This window comes from Homarus americanus, unplaced genomic scaffold (assembly GCF_018991925.1).
Source record: "Homarus americanus isolate GMGI-L3 unplaced genomic scaffold, GMGI_Hamer_2.0 scaffold24260, whole genome shotgun sequence".
Lineage (NCBI taxonomy): Eukaryota > Metazoa > Arthropoda > Malacostraca > Decapoda > Nephropidae > Homarus > Homarus americanus.
The window spans coordinates 5,726,124-5,746,837 of record NW_024721079.1 but is presented as its reverse complement, the minus strand read 5'-3'; the positions used below and the strand labels follow the sequence as shown (position 1 = coordinate 5,746,837).

The following is a 20,714-nucleotide window of genomic DNA, read 5'->3' as shown; positions in this document are numbered from 1 at the left end:
AAATCCTTTAGAAAGAGCTAAAATTTTAATTCTATGAGTTCCATTATATTATGCGAGTTTGTTTTGTAGTGAAGTTCATCTTCTCTGAATTTTCAAATGTTTGTGGTATATCGGGGTGATGTAGTTTTCATTACTTCTCCAGTAATCCTGATGATTTCAATGGGAACATTCTTGTTGGGGTTATTTAGTTGAAGTAAAGACTACAAACATTTATTGTAAGTAGTAGTATGAAAATTCCACCACACATAAGGTACTGTATAGTACAAATTCAAACATTATAAAAATATTCATTACAGTATTACTAAATTTTAATTAAAAAATCATGTACTCTTTACACCTAAATCACCTTCATTCAGGAAATTTAAATAACACAAACATCTAAAACTGTATGCAGTCAGAACAACAAAAATTCATATTATGAAATACTAAGATAACAGGAGTCAAGTTTATGAACTAAAACAATTTGTAACACAAATAAAGTAGAAACTAAGCAATAAACTAGTCACAAGTCCTGAAATGACTGATGTAACTTACCACAAATATCAACACAAAAGAAATTTCAATACTGATAGCAGGGCAACATATAAAAACAACACCCGACATACATTAGCTTATAACAAATGGCAGATCAATTGAGCTTGCACATCTATGGAAGCACATCCACAAGAGTAGTATAAAGTACTCTACAGTACAGTACTGTATTCTAATTGCCAATATGAATGACACTGAAATTTCCTTTCTCCATCAATGGATCTCTTTAGTGAAAATTATTATGTCTAATTCAGTTGTCTACCATACATCACCTTCATACTTCATAATGGCCCACATTAGAAAGGTTTCATAAATATAATCACACAATAAACCAAGTACTGTACTGTATTTTATGTTTTAAGCACATGGTGCAAACCTAAAAACCTTGAAGTAGATTTGTCTGCTCATGTAGTTCAAAATAGAAATAATGTGATGATTCTATTCATGGTGATTTGCAACCATTTTGCTTCCATATTATCCAACAAAGTGCTGTGTCAGACCAAAACTTATTACTCTCTCGTTAATAAGGTTCAGTACTTCCTTTGCCAAGTGAACATTTTTACTCTTCATACATGTTCTTATTTAAAATATTTCTAGTAATCAGAAGCCGATACATCGCTGCATTACCAAGACCATGAAAGTGAGAGCATTACAAGCAGTGCCGATACAAAACTATAGACTACCGGTAAGCCTATGGAACACGAGAGAGCACCACACAAGACCACCTCCACTTTAACTATAAAGTTAGATTACCCATTCACAACTGGGTGGAAATGGGGTGACCTGAGTGTGCACCAGTAACCTTTAAAAGAAGAGAGAAGTGCTGCACCACCGAATTCTCAACCTTTTCTGTGCAAGTCCTGACTTTCGTCTATAGGAGATTGCTGCAGGCCTAACTTTTAACATTTCAACCTTGGTGAGTGCATCAATTCTGCTCCTAGAGTGATTGGGTGTTGCCAGGGGCCCCCAACATATTGGTGTACAGTATATGAAAAAGAAAAAATGGAATCTAGTCTACTCAGTAGTAATGATGACTATATATTGTGCGGGGGGTGTTTGCAAAACAAAATAGTGAAATCGTACAGCTAGATGACTCGCAACCCCACACAGGGAAAACATATGCTGATTTTACATTGTTTTTTACTTTCATAGCTGCTCAGGTGTGTTTTATATTTTTAAAGGTTACTTTGCCCAAATTTTAACCTATATTTTTTTTTTGGGTGTCCTATAGCTGCATGATGGAGGCAGGAGAGTTATGCCACAATGAAACGGTAAATGATGTGTAACTATGTGAAATAATGTGCAGATAAGTATGGTGAAATATGAGATGGTTATGGTTTTAAAAAGTTGTAAGGTTTAATACCAAGCATAAAATAATAGAATATGTTAAGGACGAGACTGAACAATTAAGGTACTATACAAAATACTGAGAAGTACAAGCTCCAAATATGGCAAGATGTTATGGGTCCATACAATACCATGATTATGAGTATACAGTACACGGCCATGAGGTATAGGTACCTGTCCTCGCAATGTGATGTAGTTTAGTACTACCTGGTAAAATTGGTTCAGTATCATGAGCCCAAACAATGAAATTACTACATTAAAATCATCCACTACAAATGCAACAATTTGTGACCATCGCACAACATAGCATAATGTTAGCCCACCATTATAATTCACTCTTGCTTCTTTTCTCTGCATCTGCTTTCTTCCTTTTACCATTTTTTCCTGTATCTTCTTTGTGGTTGTCACCAGAATCACTCTTGACATTCTCCCCAAAGGGTTCAGTGAGGCATTTCTTATTCTTGAGAACTTTCCGACAAACAGCTTCTTGTAAATTGGTCGCCTGTTCCCCAAAATACCATTCATTGATGTCATCTTCATAATCCTCAATGAAACCCTCACACTGTTAAAGAAAGTCCATTATAGTTTTTAGCCTATATCGCTGATCACCATTACTACCTGAATTTCAACTTTATCTAATAAATCACCAGTAATGTATAGCATATCATCTTTTAGTATCTATACCTGTCATTTACCCCTTCACTATGAGGACGCCACTTTTCATGTTTTATTTGGCTAACACCAGACGATTTTATTCAACTCAGAAGGGACCCCATACACAAGGGGGTTAATCCCAAAGAAATTTATTCAACTTCTTGAACTATAAGCAAATTTACTTTATAATTAGAATATACAAATGATGTTACTCCACTGCCAGCAAACCTCACCACACCTGATATTTTCCTTATAGGATCACATTCACTTACACATCAAGATACCTGTACCGGTAAATGCATTGTGGAGTCACACTTCAATAACTCACCTGAGTCTTGAGATGTGCTACTTCTGCTGATGGTTCATCCCACAGCTCTTGAGGAATCCCTAGGTCTACCTTCACTCCTTTGTTTCTGTAACAATTAATGACAATCATGAATATAAATTACTATATTGTATTAAAAAGTAATTCCTATGACAAAAAAATAAAAATTTTAACATATGCCTTGAATGCACTGTACTGTTAATTATTTTTTTTATCACTATTAACACAAAAAAATAAACAAAATTTAAAGATAACTGTAAACATGAGCTTTACCAACAGAAATAATTTCTCAAAACTCACACGAGGTTGTGAAGGGTCTCGAAGGTCTGACTCATTTTTTTGGCCCATCGTGTAGAATCTTTCCGCTCCTTGTGCACACGATACTCAAGCATACCCTCACACACCTCTTCCAGTGTCTCCACCAGTCTCAACTCACTGTACACAAAATCCCCAAAGTTAGTATGTTGCCTAATTAACATACTATACACATACTGTACAATGTGTAATACTCGGCTGCATGAAATACCTACAACTGGAAACCCGATTGTCCACATGAAGGATGTGTACCCCAGAATTCATCTTATAAATGCATAGGAACTGGAAGGGACTTTCTCTCTTCGAAATTTATCTTCAGCTTATGGGATTTGGTTATTATGTCTAATACAAAACAGACAATGCACACCTAATTTTCATAAAACTAAAAAATGAGTTAAAACACTGTCAGCGATGATGGAGTTACATCAAATTACTTACGATTTACTGTATTTTGTCTTTTTCTTCTTGGCATCAATATTATATCCGGTTTCAATGACACCTGAAGAATCTTTGGCCACCAGTCTCTCATTAACCTCTTTGGCCACCAACTTACACACTGAAAATATTGATGAAATTACCCAACTTATAGTAACTACCTATCCAAGGTTAGCATTCCTATAGGTGAAACAAAGCACTCAGCATGTAAATAATGAATATGGTGAAGTGCATTGATGTAGATTAGTGTTCTGGATGAAAACAAATCACAAAATTAATACAGCAATATTCAAACTAAATCCTCTTTATTTTATGGCATTGTCATGTAGTAAGAAGGTGTTTATCACGATAGAAACTTTCTTATAATTCCTGGTAAATGAGTTATACTGCTCCACTGTTAACCAATGATCTTAGGTCAACTAAAATTGGATTAAGTTAGGTAGTTTAGGTTGGCTCATCTTATCTCCTATAAATCATATGAAGCAGTAGTTAGCTGGCAACTTGATCCTATGTATGAAGCAGTAATATGGCATCCTTGAGTGGACAGAACACATTTATTTATAACACTATCGAAGGAAAAACAAAATTATACAAAGTATACAATTCCAATACCTATTGAGGTAAGAATGATTTTATCTTCTATATAAATTTTTCCTAAAGTTGCTCGTCAATGTGGGACCATATCCAATAGCCTTACCTTGAAATTTACAATATTATTTTAGTTTAGGTCATCCTGGGAATATTGAAAATTTAGGTTAGGTTAAATATAGTTCCTGGGTTTTGTGGCTATGTTAGGTAAGGTAGGCTTGGATATCTAAATACATGGATGACCTAAAATATAATTTTACCAAATTTACTTTACATATGCATTAAAAATCATAATAAATCTTGCTGCAACACCAGATTTATTTATCCAGCCAAAAACGATGTAGTACTGTACTATTACAAGTTTCACAAGACATTTCAATTAACTATACACATTTACAAATACGTTCTCATTGCTCTTGCCAGGTTAATATTGCCAGCTATTCCATTTAAAGTCAATTTAAACCTAAAAGAGTAAGCTGACACACTCACCTTCACAATCTGTTGCAAATTTGACACCGTAATCTTCCTCTTCAATGTTTCTCCTACATCTCACCACCTCACAAAGGGCTATTATCATCATTATATAAACCTGAAGCTCCATCACTTGTCGTCTACACGTCCAACTTACTATGAAGACTATCTTAGATGTCTTGATCAATTGTAGTGGCTTCGCTGTGGTAAAATATCAACCTATATCATCCAGGAGGTCATTAATGAACTGTCAAATCAGCTGTGGCCGCGTTGGTTACTGTTGGCATCACTATCATATGGGAGAGTTAAGTTGTATAAACCAAGGCTTGTCCTCTCCTTGATTTCAACATTCTATAGTTTTAAAATTATTGGGTTTTTTACTTCAGCATTACACACAATGGATAAAATGAGCAAATAAATCTCAATAAAAAAAAAGACATTAAAGCAAATAACCTGGGAATTTCACTTCAGGTCATTTATTTAAGCATGTTCAAGGATTATGTGTGTTTAACTATACTTTCTATGTACTGTATTCCTGCACACTCTTATTCTCTTCGCCATTGTGGAATAACATTTTAGAATATTTTTTTTCAGTTCCTAGTTATAAAATTTTGAGTTCACAGATGGTGAGGTTCACATTATCACCTGCAAGACACGCGACCTCCATAATAGATGCCCCTAGAATAGATAAGAGAATATAGCCCACCAAGCTCTAGCTAAATTGTGTCCTATATCTTCATATATATTTTACCCTCATTATTCACATACCATTATCCCGCGGCTAAGAAAGAACAAATATTTATATAAAGCGTCAGTAATGAAAATTCAAAACACCACGAATAATCAACACTGTACTTTACTGTATTTGAAAACCAACTTTGTTTTCGGTTTCTTCCACGACTATTTGTATTAATTATAGGAGAGATATTATTCCAGAGGAGTAAAAGCCGTTATTTAAAGGGCAGTTTAAAGTCCCGCAGAGGAATGTCATCATTGCTCCCTTTAAAAATGACGCAATAAGGGATTATCCTGAACAATCCTTATTATATGACTCGAGGTTAATTCTTTATTAAAATGGAATAATAACTTGAATGAAAACTACAACATTCAGTAAATATATATGTATAAACTGTTAAAGTTCTTCAATATTTACCAACACTGGCAACTCCAAAGCGCGGGAAATCTTAGCGTGGGGAGGAGACTTGTTCCAGGACCCCGGGTTTATAAAGCTTTTTATTTTTCCTTTGTGTCTCCTGCTGACCGTGGCCATAACGCCGAAAGTGACTGGGCAAGCTGAAGATTACTTGGAAAAGGTGTCTGGACAGTCTAGGTATGTAAAGTGCTATATTTACGGCAGATCTGTAAGAGATTTGAGGGATGGTTCCAAAATGGAGACTTTACTGCAGTTGTGGTGTTAGTTTATGAATTGCTATAAAATTATATAGACGTTGTTAAATGATACTTCATGTCTTCTGCTAATAATGATGTGATACATTACCTTTTTATTTGCAAAATGTACACGTGTCTTATTTACGGATATGGCCACAAGGCTTGTGAGAAACGTGTAGCCAAGACTTGTTCTTGAACGTTTTAGTAGCATCCTTATGATTCTAGAGTGTCACTGACTGCTTCTAGGGACACCTTCCTTTGCTACTGTAGAGGTATGGAATAGGTAAATATAAAAGGTCTGTTTTAAACCTGAATTTTTTTTTATTGAGTTTCAGTGGAAAGATTTGTAAAATGTTTTTTTGAATTGCTGTGATGTCCGTCCTTCACGTATTCTTACATTGTATTTAGTCATTTCTTCAATATCTTGATATAACTTGGCAGAGACCTTGTTTATCTGCAGATTTTAGTCTTAATTCCTGGGTGTCATCAACAAGATATCTCGGGAATTATAGTGTTACTAATGTTTGTAGGTAATAATGCCAGACCCTGAATACAACCAGGTGATCATTGCTCTAGGTTATTCAGAGGTCTATCATATCCCAGTCACTCAGCTTGTGTCTGTCCTGTGCCTATATGCTCTCTAGATTAAAAGTAACGGTGAATTTATAGTCTTGCACCGGTTATTCTTTCGCTGTTATTAATATGTTTTTTGTAATGTTTAGACAAGTGTAAGACATTTTTCTTCTATGATATTTCCACAGGGAAATTAAGGATAACCGAGATATTAATTTTTCAATATAATTACATTCGCTCGGTGACAAGTCTCGCCATGTCTTGTTTACTTTTTGTGGGGTCTGTCACCCCCTCACACATCGCGTCTTACCTCTGTCTTCGTTTCTTAAGCATCTACAGCACATGTGCATTGACGACCCAGATGAACCTAATTCTTTTTCAGGTTAAGGTAAGATGTGGGGCATAAAGACTGGTATTGTGAGACTGGTCAATGAAACTAAAATCGTACCCAGGATGCTTCCTTTGAAAAAAATCAAACGTGATTGGTCAAAAAAAATCCACGTGATGATATCGATACCTCATTGGTCACGACTGGATGTCTTCAGTCAACATTGCGCATGAGGGATACGCTGATAATGAAATCTGACAGCACCCACATAAAAAGGGCGGAGCCTAAACAGGTTTCAACTAGGCGCAATCCTTTTCAATTCTTTCACGCCTTGCGCATTGTTTTAGGTCCGATCCAATATACTACCATATATAGAAATATTTTTATTATTATATCACAGTTTTTTATTGCCTTAAATGCCCCCAACTCTTCAATATTATTAAAAATATTCTCCATAAGCGGCCACGATCCGCGTTATTTTCACTGGGAGAAATTGCTGATTGGTTGTTAGCTATTTGTGCCACTTGGGCCCTGCGAAAGGCTAACACCTCATGGAGGTGTTAGCTCAAGTGTCATGCGCACAAATCAAAAGCAGCATCTGCGCATACAGAATCGCTAACGTTTTAGCTTTTCTGTGCATTGAAAATGCCTTACAATAACCGTCTTTAGTATCAGAACGTGTTTATATATTTCGTTGATGCAAACTTTTTGCATAGAGGTCCACAATAAAATCATCTTTTACTTATCCTCTTCACTACTGATCGGCTTGTTAGCCGTTTGGGCGATCGGTCACGTCTCCGTTATGCACTGTTGGCAAGTACTGGGCATGCACTGGCTCCTGAATGTACCTAAACCTGTTCCAGTGTTGGTCAAGTCTGGTCTTGAAAGAACTCACACTTGGTGCTGTAACAACACTTTCTGGTAGATTGTTCCAAGAGTTCACAACTCTCACAACGAAAAAGTTTGCCCTCACAGTTTTCTGGACTTTCGGCTTCTTCAATCTTGAGCTGTGACCCCTTGTGGGGCGAGCGTCCGCCAGCTCCAAGTAAGGACTCTCGACTGAGTAGTGCCCCTTGAGATGCTTATACACCTCAATTAGGTCGCCCCTTGCCCGTCTGTAGTATAAGCTAGGCAAGTTCAGGCGCTCCAATCTCTCAGGGTAGTTGAGGTGCCGAAGTGCAGGCACCAGTCTGGTGGCCCTCCTTTGAACATTTTCAACCAACTGACAGTCCCTAGCATATCTCTCCGACCAGACTGGGTGACAGTACTCCAGATGGGGAAGCACTTCACTCTTGAAGATCGTTACGAGGGACGGACCGTCTAGATATCTGAACGACTTTTTTATAAGACCCAATAATTTATTTGCCTGATTTACCTTCTTCCCGCAATGGCCCGAGAACTTCAGCTCATTGTCAACATACACACCTAGGTCCTTCTCATATTCAGTCTCAAATAGTGCAGTTTTTCCATCCTGTTGGGACATATGATACGCCTCCTTACCGTTGGTGCGACCCTGGTGCATCCTCTTACACTTCGTGACATTGAATCTCAGCAGCCATTTCTTCGACCATTCTTGGAGCTCACAGAGATCCTTCTGGAGCTCTTCACAGTCAGCTTGGTTTTTGATTTCCCGAAATAACTTGGCGTCATCGGCAAACATTTGCATGGAGGAGTGTACAACGTCAGGCATGTCATTTATGAAACAAACAAACAACAGCGGGCCCAATACATTGCCCTGTGGTATCCCGCTGTGACAGGTACGGATGATGATTTCGTGCCATTAATCACCACACACTGCTTGCGGTCATGTAGAAAGTCTTCTATCCACGCTAGGACATTTCCCCGAATTCCGTACCCTTCCAGTTTGATTTTCAGCCTTTCGTGGGGTACACTGTCGAAAGCTTTGGCAAAATTTAGGTATATATTGTCGATATTACCACCCCATTCCAGAATATGGGTCCAAATATCCAATACCTTAAGCAATTGCGTTAAGCAGGAGCACCCCGGCATAAAATCGTGTTGGCAATCCTTTACAAGGTTGTTTCGTAGTAGATGTTCCATCGCGGCATCTCTGATAATACTCTCAAGTACTTTACATATTATGCATCAAAGGCTATAGTACACTCTTATTGTATTGCTTTTAAAAATAAAAATTAATGATAAATTTAAAGCCATATCTTAACCATGGTGGGGGGGGGGTTGGGCTGGCGTATCTCATGACATGTTTAGTATTGCAGCGACCACTTGTCACAAACACATAGTTAGTAATACAAATATGAATTGGACATCAATAAGGTTTTCTTTAAAACAGAAAATTTTTAGAAAAAGATAAGGACAGTTTAAGACTGTCATTTTTATTTATACAATAAAGGACAAACCAGTCTCAAATACAACAGACCATCTTTAAAAGTATAGACCCAGCAACCCTGAGCCATTGGACATAACAATATACCAGTGTGACAGCTTAACCTTGATGCTATATGTTACAATTACAGTACATTCACTGTGTTTGTACCATTGATGAAGCTTCACACTTCACAGGTTGTAGAGTTGGTCTTGCTGGCCAAGATTAAGCCTTGGGTGTGAGGGCAACAGGGTAAGGGTTCATGGTAATTTTAGAAGTGGGCCGCATTGAAAGGCTTCGAGGACTCCAGTTTGCACAGCCCTACTTTAGATGGTATTAACTAATAAAATCGGTACTACAACTTTTTATTTTTATTATAATTTTTGTTCTTTTTCTCCATCTATGATTATGAATCGCCTGTAATGGGCAGGGCATGAAGGATGAGGGAAATTATGTGGTAAAAACACAGAAAAATTGATCATATGACACTTAAATCAGGTCTCTACGTGCTTTGTATGAGAAAAAATTAAATTTTCACCGTAAATATTCCGCCAAAAATTCTGGCCAGTAGGTGCGTGCTGTACTCCAATCGTAAGCGTATATTCTGAATCTGGTCTCCCTTAAACTGTCAATAAATGAAAGAGCATCATATCTTGGATTTTACTACCTTTATTTTAGATTTGAATGCCTTTTCTTTTTTTAGCCTTCACTCTCCAGAGTTGTGTGTATGATCTGTGCAAATCCCATAGTTGTATAAAGTACTGGACTTTGTTACTTATACAAAAGTATTGTTACATTGGCAAAATGTTACTCAAATAGAAGTAAAAGTATCCAAAATTCAATGTAGAGTAAGTCTTTGCTTAACATCGTGGTTCCGTTCCTGAAAACCGCGACGTTAACGGAAAGAACGTTAACGGATTCAATTTTCCCCATAAGAAATAGATAAAATACGGGAGTTACGTTCCCCAGCCTCCCTTTGTTCTCCACCTTTACCAAAAAAGTTTGCCCTAAAATTTTCTGAACTTTGGTTTGCTTGACTTTAAGCTGTGACCCCTATTAGGGCAGGTATCCGGCAGCTCCAGGTATGAATACTCAACTGAATAATGTCCTATGAGACGTTTATAAACTTATATTAAGTCACCCCTTGCCTGCCTACAGTATAAGCTGGATAAATGTAGGTGTTCTAATCTTTTTAGGTAACTGAGGTGCCATAGTGCAGGCACTAGTCTGGTGGCCCTCCTTTGGTCATTTTTGATCAACTGACAGTCTTAAGTATTTCTTGGGGATCAGACTGGATGACAGTATACTCCAAACGGGGAAGCACTTCACTTTTGAAGAGCGTTGTGAGGGATGGACTGTCTAGGTATACAGGTATTATGTTGGTCTTACTTAAAAGATAATTACAGTATTTATAGTACTCGAGTACAAAGTGTAGCACCTAAATGTGAATGTTGAGATTCAGTAAGACACTTCCTCATTATTTAAACTGTTTTTCACCTTAAGTTGATACAGTGAGGGTGTTAGTGGTAATGTGAGTATCTCTCACCTTATGTCATAGGTTCGAGTTTTGCCCAAGACACACGGGAAGGGTATTATCCAGTGTGACCCTACCAAACATTACAGGTTTCCTCCCATACAGTACTAACTAACAGTGGACTAATAAAGTTCAAAACAAATTAACAAAGAACATAACAACTGGCTTAGTGACTAGGAAGTGGTGAAATGATAAATTAAAATTATATGACAGAATTTGTAAGGACAGCACTGTACACTAAATTTGTAAATACAAAATTATCTGGTTTTAGTGTATTTTCCTCTAAAAATTGTGCCAATCTCTACCCACTTTGAGTTTCACGTCTACATTGATGGTAAAATTTGTTTCTGTTGCTGAAACTGTACTGTACTTATTAGCTATTGATGATGTCATAGTGTTATTAATCTTATACATACAGGGTGATCAAAAGGTTGCAGTGCTCTGAATTTAATTTTACTGGGTAGTATTATATTAAATTTTTTAATTACTGTACTATGCATAATATAGGTCTTGAAATATACAGTAAGTTCAAAATTATTTCCATTAACATCATGGCATGCCTAAAAGTATTATTATCACCAGGACTGTGCTTACTGATATAATTGGCAAGTTTCCGTTTCCTCTCTCTCTCGCTGTAATTTTTTAAAATATATTGTGCAGTATTAAGACAAAATGAATGTAGAGAATCAGCATTAAAAGAATTTGTCCTCTAGAAAGTTCACCATATCATTCTATACTGTACTTTATTTAGTTTGTATTATTTGTTTTTGTCTTAGGGTTGAGGAGCACTCGACAAAAGTGACAAAATGTTGCGAGCGAATGACCTGAGTGACTATGAGCTGCTGCGAGAGAAGAATATTCAGGACCGTCAGCAGCTGGTGAGTACATGATAGATTTGTCCACAGTTAATCATAGTTCCCATCTGGTTATGTACAATACCTTGATAATGTGTACAGTTTTATCCCTGATACTTTGGTTATGCTTCATCTTATTATTTATTTGTTACAGTAATCTGTTCTGGGGTTTAATGAAGCTTGTGTTGTCATTTAAATAATAGTAAAAAAAAAAGGCAAAGCTAACCATAATAAATTTGCAAACATTAGGTTATTAACTATAGCTGAACTTTCTCAACTTCATTGTTTGTTTTCAACTTTACAAGAAATCGGTTTTTATATACAGTACAGTATGCCTTCAAATTGAATTTTCTCTTAATAATTGTGTGGTTGTTTCCCTTAGTAGCTACTGTATTGGGCCAATTGATTACTAAGTCTCAATATTGATGTTTGTAGGAAGTCTGAAAAATTTCTACCTGAAGGGAAATACTGTATTGTACTGTATATTAATTGTTGGAATGGGTCACAGATATGTTTCAGTTTGGATTTCGTACATTCTGAAGTTCTGTGATTTGGTGATAGGTTATGTTTAATACTTGGGGCTGCCTTGTTGTAGAATGGCAGTATATATACAAGAGTAAGGCCTTGTATACTTGTTCTTGATTCTGGACACCCAACTAGAATAAGGAAAAGAAAAGTTGGCTTCCAAAATCTATAACTACGTATTGACCGTTTCTCATCTGGTAAAAATCTCAATATTCTGTACTGTGCATCCCATTGTGCACATTACAGTATATCCTCCTGGACATTCTATATATTATTTACACTTGTTTCCAGATTGCTGCTCTCATGAAGGATTTCCAGGATTTCCAGGATTCAGTAGCATGTGTTAAACCTGCAATACAAACCAAACCAAAGCATAAGAAGACAGATGACACTGATGACTGGTCTCCTAAACGTCAGTATAAGAGAAGAAGCACCAGTAGATACCAGCCATACCACTCGCCACCACGAACTAGGTATCAGTGACAGCTTATTAGTAATTTACAGTACTTACTGTATTCGGTTTCTAGATCTTGCAAATTAGAGAAGCTGTTTTTGTTTTTTTTACCTATCAATGGATTCTTCTTTTGTCTTGCTTATTACCAGGTGTGTAGTATGTAGGAACTTTTCAAAGTGAGGGGCAAATCATTCCATTTCCACCACTGTTGATGTCTTTTTTAAGGTTTCTTGGTGATGTATAATAATTCTTGAAATTTGTACAGTACTACATAATTCATATGGTAAGTAAGATGCTCTTGTGTCACCCAAGGTTGCAAACTCCACCTGTTTTTGTCCCTTTACAATTTTATCTAATCCATAAGTACAGGGCACTTTCAAAAGCTAGTGGACATGTGTGATTGTCATTGCTTGATACTTAATACAGTTGGAAATAAATTTTATTTTAATTGGGGCTGTGCAATTTTGCCCCCTGGACAATCAAGAATATTCTTTGCTAAACTATTCTGATTTGATTATACAGAATTAAGTTAATTACCAATATTCAGGTGTAGGATTGAGGGATGGTTGTGGGACATCCATCAGTGCAGATACTTTTTTGAATATCCTAAATAGCTTTGTGAAAAATCACACTACTCTACAGGTAGTTTGAAATAAAATTTTAGTTTAGAGTCGTCAAATTTTAATATATTACAGTTGATATTTGTGCATTTTTGTAAGGATATAAGCTTTAAAAAGCTCTATAAGAATTTGGAATAAGATATGAAATTGGATATACAGTATTGTAATCGAAGGTTATTCCGTTCATACATATAAGACTCTTAGCTTTGTCTTGCCAGCTTTATAGATTGTGTAAACCTTTAAATTTAAAGTGGGTAAGCCTTGGTCTATCAGGTTTTTGGTTTAATTTGTTTGTGAAACTCTTTTAAAAATTACACTCTTTTGACCACAGAAACTGAATCAGTGCATTCAGGAGTATATTTGTTGAAATTGTGAGGAAAATTTGATTTGTTTTTTCTTATAATTTTCAAAGCTGTGACACATGAATGGTGTAAATGACTGAACTTGAGAACATTACAGCTAGATATAAATTAGTTTGGTTGCATTTTGATTCAGGTTTGTTGTACTGTACTTGAATCTTTATATTGTTTATGATAGCTATAGTGCCCATGGAGCCCTGTTGTTGACAGACCTATGCTATTGTGAGTGTAGCTTCACCCTAAGCCAAAGTTCACAGTGCCAACCCTCTTGGGGAAGTTTATTTTGCAGCTGCTGTATTTGTCCCTCAGAGTGTACATCATATATGAACACTGCAACTAACTTTGTCATACAGAGTTTTGAAAAAGATTTGATTCATACTTTACAATTTGCCTCAAGAGTGGTCAAAAATAGTATGTGGCATTTATAAGTTTCGGTCCACAATATATGCTTCATTGTGCTTGGTTCAGACTTGACAAACACCCATACAGTGTGTGTGAACTTGGAAAAAAAACTCAAGCCAACACAAGTTAAGGTAAAAGGCAATCAGGATATAAATACAGGCAAAAGGAATATTTTATCAATCCAATAACCATTTCTTTTGTATGTAAAATTCTTATATATTACTAAGAATGAAAATGTATACACTATAGTGGAACATGGAACTGGCTTATTGAAAATAGATTTGTTAATAAACTACTGTATTTATCTCACGTAGGTTATGAACTTATGGGAAGGGCATTTCCAGTGATGCTCTGGTTTTGATTCTTTTCATCCAATAGGCCAGTGTAGTAAAAGAATGGTATTTATAGTGATCACTGCCCTCTAAAATTTAAATAATTACAGTAAATATATAGTAACATTACAGTATTTTTAAACAAAGAACCTCAGTAGTGGCAGACACCTAATGACCTTCAAAAATGGACATTTACACTAAAGTCTTGATAGATGTTAAGCAGGAGAGTCTGAGGAACTAGGGGAGTTTTGAGGATCTGTTTAAGATGTGAAAGTGTGTTATTCTTTTGAGTTAAATAAGAGGGTATTGACTTTGGTTATAGGAGCAATGCTGTGTATAAAGTGTGACATGAAGGAAGTATTCCAATATTATTCTAAGCTAACATCTCTTAAACAGATCACGAAGAGGAAGTATCAGCTCATCTACTGTGAGTTCACCATCAGACTGGCAGCAGCTGGATGATGAGGATCAGGAGGAGGCTCGACCGCTCTTCCTCAGGTTTCGTTTCAAAAAAGTCCAAGAGATCCTCAGTAACATCTCAGATGCAGAAGAGTCAGATGAAGAGGATGTTAAGTGTTATGTTGAGGTTAGTGTCAGCACAAACTTTCTTAACCAACTTTACTTATACAGTATAAAGTGATTGGAGTCTATGGGACAGTATTGTATTTTAAGCCATTTTGTTTTATGATACATTTATAGGAACATACAGGAAGGATTTTAAAATCTCCATAGCACCACATTACTGAATTTAAATATTATTGCCAGAATTTTTATGGCTTAACTCTTGTGTATGGGGTTACCTCTGAGCTGAATAAAATTATATGGCATTAGCCAAATAGATTATTGAAATTGGCATCACCTTTAGTGAAGGGGTTAATGTAAAACTATTGTCAGGTTTGTTTCTGTTATTGGTACACACAGTAAAAAAGTACCGCACGGAGTCTGTACGAAACAATCCGACACCACGGACGAGGGATAGTGGAATATGTGTGTAAGATAATTAATGTAATGGTGTTGATGATATTATACCAGTCCTGGGGACATACCATAGGTAGGTGGAAACCTTTGCCATACAGGCACGCACACCAACCCTCCCGGCACACCAGGTGATGTATGGATCATTACAGAAGTTAGCAGACCCCCTCCCTACACAATATTTTTTTTTTTTACTGTGTGTGTACATATATGATGAATAGAGGATTATTTAAATCAAATTGTTGAGGAAGACCAAGGTGCAGTTAATGGTGCGAGTGAGTATGAGGACAGTACTGGCTGAAGTTGCTGATATGAAATTATAATTTCTCGAGAAAATCTGTATGAGGAAACCGTCTTTGAACACTCAGAGATCATTTTTTACCTTAACTATTGATAATTACTCTGTTGGATAATATGATAAGGTTGTCAGTAGTTAAATAGAAACAGTTATAGAATTTTTACCTGCTATTTACTTGCCTTATATTCTTCCAGGATATGGATGTGAATAAAATGAGACGAGCCACCCGTGATCTGTCCTCATCGTTCAGTCTGTCTCCTGTGAAACGCACCAGTATTGGAAGCTCTAACAGTGGTAGAAAAGGGCGTGGAAGAACCAACTGTACCTTTGATCCTAATGTAAACACTGTCATGCCAGAAAACATTACTTCTAAAGATCTGAGAAATGTTTCTGATCGCAGCGGAACAAAAATTTATAATGCTAGCATTGGAACTACATGTCATCAATGCAGGTGTGTTGTGATGTTATAGGTAATGAATTGTTTAGAACAAAGTTTGGTTTCAGTGGTTTAATTAATTGTTAATTAAGATGATAAACATAATTACCTTTGGTTTTGTGTTCATTGTGATAAAGCTAAACTTATTATTTTGAATTGACCAGTGAATCCATCATCTAAATTGCTTATTTTGTTCATGTTTGTTTAATAGACTGAATATCAAATATTATTATATAATCCATTAACCAGTCTTCATCCACCTTACTGTGTGTGTTTATCTTTCTACTACTGCTGTGATTGATATAACCCAAGTAGGTCACCTGTTGCTGGATCCACCATCCTAACAAGCATCATTGAAAACATAAATGTTATGTGAGAATAATTTCTTTTGTAGGAGTCTGTCTCAATATGTATTTGTGACCTGATTTTTAAAGGGCTGCAAATATTAGTTATTAAAAGTCAGAAACCTTGATTGTCAGAATGGACATAGAATAGGTAAATGTTGGCCTTTTTCTGGAGTCTCTTATATTTTACTTGTAAATTCTTCTAAGGTTTCAGGTATTGTAAATTCTCCTAACATAGTATTAACATTATTGTTCTTGTATCTTACTGTATATACACTTCTTAATTTATAATAGTATTAATGTTTTATAGTGTACACATCATTAATGTAAATGATTTGTTGGCATGTGAATTATGTTTTTAAAATTATTTTTGTATTTTAGGCAAAAGACAATTGACACAAAGACAGTTTGCCGTTCTGGTGAATGTATAGGAGTACGTGGGATGTTCTGTGGACCATGCCTGAAGAACAGATATGGAGAGGACGTCAGAGAGGTGCTACTTGATCCTGTAAGTAAATTCTTGTAATAGCTTGGAGGTTACTGTACATTATTTTGAGAAGTATTTGATTTTCAAAAAGGATAGACTAATACATACATTTTTAGTTCAGTGAGACCTCAGAAAAACAATTTGGGTCATTTGTTGCATTTGTTGTAGTAATGTGGGGTAGACCTCGCAAATTCATGCTATATGGTATCCTACCCTGGCTGATTTTCCAAAAGGCACGGATTTCCTGAATAAGCATTAAAAACATAAAACAATACAGTTTATACATATCTTATCATAAAATACAATAGCATATATTTTATGTAAAAAAAAAAACAGCTAGAAGGGATCACATAATTTCTTTGAAATTTTTGGGAATGAATGCATGTGTGAAGGGATACCAAGTCTTCTCTTTTTTACCTCCCATGTTGTTACAGTACTTTGTTTTGTTGTGTGGAAGAATATGTCTTATCACTTATTTTTTTAATTACTGTTCCACATTTATGTTGGGTTTATCACAGGATATAGAGAGCTCAAAGATAGGGGACTAGAGTGGTGCAAGACAAATGAAGACATTGACAGGAAGGTTCTGTGATAACAAGTAGAACATAATGCTAAATTTTTATCTCTTTTAATCTTTTTGGTTTTATTTACAGAAGTGGATGTGTCCCCCATGTCGAGGTTTGTGTAACTGTTCCATATGCCGTAACCGGAATGGGAAAAGTGCTACGGGGATTCTCATCAATATAGCCAAGGCTCGTGGATTTGACAATGTGAAGGATTATCTTGAAAGTCTAATAAAGTAATGACCTTGAAAGTATAATGTGTAAGTGTGATGATGATGATGATTAGACTAAAAAAAGTAGTAATTCAACCGAGCTAAAGGTGGTTATTCATCCACCAAAAAAATCACATTTAATTTTTTATGTTTTTACATGAATACTGTATTAAGAATATGGTAATCTCTAAAAAAGCTGAGAAATATATTAGAAAATAGTAGTATATTCTGCTTATGTACCAATGAAGGTAACAGTAGAAAATAGAATAAATTTAGATGGGAATGCAAGTTAAAAGAGACAAGAAGTTCAGTACCAGCAGAGGAAAATACTCAATATTTTTCACATCATGACAAGAAAAGATATGCGAGACTACATATTACATACTGGTGAACTTGAGTTACCTCTGCCATATATGTTGTGTGTGTTGTGTATAATTATCATCATCGCCACCACCATTTTAAAAACATTTTTCACGCTTGCGTGGGTTATTCTTGATTACCTAATGGCTTGGTGTCCCAGTTGCCACCAGGCATATTTTAAGCAGGATGTCGTTCCTATCACCAACCCATTTTTACATGGTGGGAATTGGGCATTATACACTACGTATATAGAATTTCCAAGCACCCTCTTAGCTGGCAAGGCAGGGTTGCTACTCAATAAGTTAATCAAAGATTACCAGCCTACTGATACCTGTCAGGATTTGCTTGTGTACAGTATATATATGAAGGGAAAGACTTAACATATTTTTCTTTGCTTATTAGTTCAGATGAGCATTTTACTCAGCATTTGATAATATACATTATTTGAATACAGGTATTTGAATCATATAGAAAGATTACATTTAATTTGATGCTGGGGAAATGTTACCTGTCAGTTAATGTGATGCTCAAGGAACTAGTCATTATCTTACCTTGTGCATATAATGATCACCTCCATTGAAATGTATTTGATTTTTGGTTGTGTGAAGTATCCCAAGTCAATAGAGAACTGCCTGTTTTGCACTAATAGTAGCTGAGACCCAACATGCATGCTAGGTACTGGAATTTTGAGGAAGATGTGGTGTACAGTCCTCAAAAAAGTATCATTGATGTGGTTTTGTGAGCAGTGTTAGTCTACTAGTTTTGTTACAGTTGACACCAGGTATACACTAATATCTGCTATGTGGATAAAATTATTTGGAACTACCAGAATTTCAAAATAACTAGTTAATAAAGTTTTGTTTTGCATATACTGGTAGTTTATAAATACCCATTCTACACTTATTGCTGACATGGGGAACAGGCATATCAACATATGACGATGCTCTGGATAATATATCACAGCATTTCGTTCTGTAATTCAAATTGTTAAGATGGAAGAATATAACAATACTTTTAGGGTGACTGTACATGACAATGCTGCCACATGTATAGTGAGTGTGTTAAACGACGATGATAAGATTGCTGATGATATTGCATGCTATGTGACAAAACAGGATTTTTGGTTAAATGGTACATTATTCATAATTTTTGCAGTATTTATAGTTAAAAATGATAGTACAGAGTACTGTATATCACAACACTTAGACTTAAGGTGGGAATACTGCATGCAGAGTGTGATGACACTTGATATTTTGGTGTAAGATTATGCATAAGCTGCCATTGTTTTGGTGTAGAAGGTGACTTGTTTTATATTGGGATACAGTTGTCAGGAACAAGTAAGTAAAACAGGTCAATGTGTCATGCAAAGCCACTGATGATGATTAGTTTTGTAGGTGTTACTATTTGTAAGAATACTGCACCTACTTTTGTTTATTCAAAGAATGTTGGAGGTGCTGCCTGGTATTGATTATAGTGTTCGTGAGCTGTCTTCAGCAAATTCAGTTAATTTTAAGTGATGCTTTAGAATGATTTAATTTTGTTGATATATTTGCTGTCTGCATAATGAAGACTGGGCAGCAGAGCTGCTCCAGTATATAAACTGTACAATAATATGATGTACTGTATTTTAATACAGAAATTTCCAAATGTTTTATGGAATATTTTTCCTCCACATAGTGTTCTCATATATAGTCTATTTAGAAAATGAAAAAGATTTTAGATGTCATAAGTATAAAGATCTATTTGTAAATATTGTTAATTATGTATACAGATTTTTAATTCTTAAGTACAAAATTTTAGATTTAAGTTTTATTACCATTAATATGAGTAATGAAAAGATGTATGGCTGAAAATTGCTTCAGCTACACAATTGATGAATTGACCAAATTTCACCGATTTTCTTGTCAGCTCAGACATGTGGCTTGGTTGCTTGGTTAATAAGACACTAACAATTCCCTCAACTGTTATTACCACATCATAGTGTACTGTGGACATTAGTACTGGTCTCTACAATCTCTTATGATTTATATTATGCAGCTGTAATATAAATCATAAGAGATTGTAGAGACCAGTACTAATGTTTGCAGTACAATAGTTGTTGACAGACTGGTGCCAAAACTGTATTTGTTTGTGTAGTAGCACTACATGAGGTGTGAGCTGCCAGTTCTCACCATGTCTGAGGTTACAGGTTGAAGGGGGTCTTATTTTGATTGGCTGTAATCTAATGTAGTGATTAGGATTGGGTCTTACTAGGTTGGGCTCCAATCCTATGGTTAGGTTAGGTTGGGGTCTGTTTCATTAGTTACCATAATTCAGAAGGGTTTTCATGTCATGGGAGGTTACTATGTGTAGTACTGTAGTACAGTATTCTTGGATCACAAGATTAGACATCTCAGATTATTTTGCCTGATAAATTAAACACCCTATTGCTAACCTAACCTAACCTAACCCTTCTAGGTATCATTAGTGTGTTGAATCATCATGGGATAAGCTGGGGTGCCTAATCTTAATGTGGTCCATATTTTTGTCTGTTAGTACAGTAGTGAATATTTCCAAAATGTTTTATGTAGTTTATGTCTAACATGAACTTGAATTTAATTTTTTTTTAATTTTTGTATTTGTGTAGAAAATTTGGTACAATAAACACATTTTTTGTTAC

The 20,714-nt window shown here is 35.7% G+C and overlaps 2 protein-coding genes across 3 annotated transcripts; one reads left to right on the top strand and one right to left on the bottom strand.

The window, feature by feature from the left end:
- Window positions 1–196: 196 nt before the first annotated feature.
- Window positions 197–4,974, bottom strand: LOC121861473 (protein canopy homolog 3-like). Of its 2 annotated transcripts, none has more exons than XM_042359241.1 (5): window positions 4,824–4,974; window positions 3,611–3,728; window positions 3,158–3,292; window positions 2,861–2,945; window positions 197–2,440 (listed from the first exon to the last, which is right to left on the bottom strand). In XM_042359241.1, coding segments are annotated over exons 1-5 (576 nt in total). In that variant the 5' UTR covers window positions 4,825–4,974; the 3' UTR covers window positions 197–2,203. The 2 variants fall into 2 exon arrangements, with proteins under 2 accessions (XP_042215175.1, XP_042215174.1); XM_042359240.1 differs by having other exon boundaries at window positions 4,685–4,973.
- A 647-nt stretch (window positions 4,975–5,621) lies between these two features.
- LOC121861472 (cell division cycle-associated protein 7-like) lies at window positions 5,622–20,714 on the top strand. The gene is made up of 7 exons (XM_042359239.1): window positions 5,622–5,996; window positions 11,611–11,712; window positions 12,505–12,686; window positions 14,777–14,966; window positions 15,848–16,104; window positions 16,815–16,941; window positions 17,574–20,714. The coding sequence occupies exons 2-7, from the start codon at window positions 11,641–11,643 to the stop codon at window positions 17,721–17,723; spliced, it is 978 nt and encodes a 325-aa protein (XP_042215173.1). The 5' UTR covers window positions 5,622–5,996; window positions 11,611–11,640; the 3' UTR covers window positions 17,724–20,714.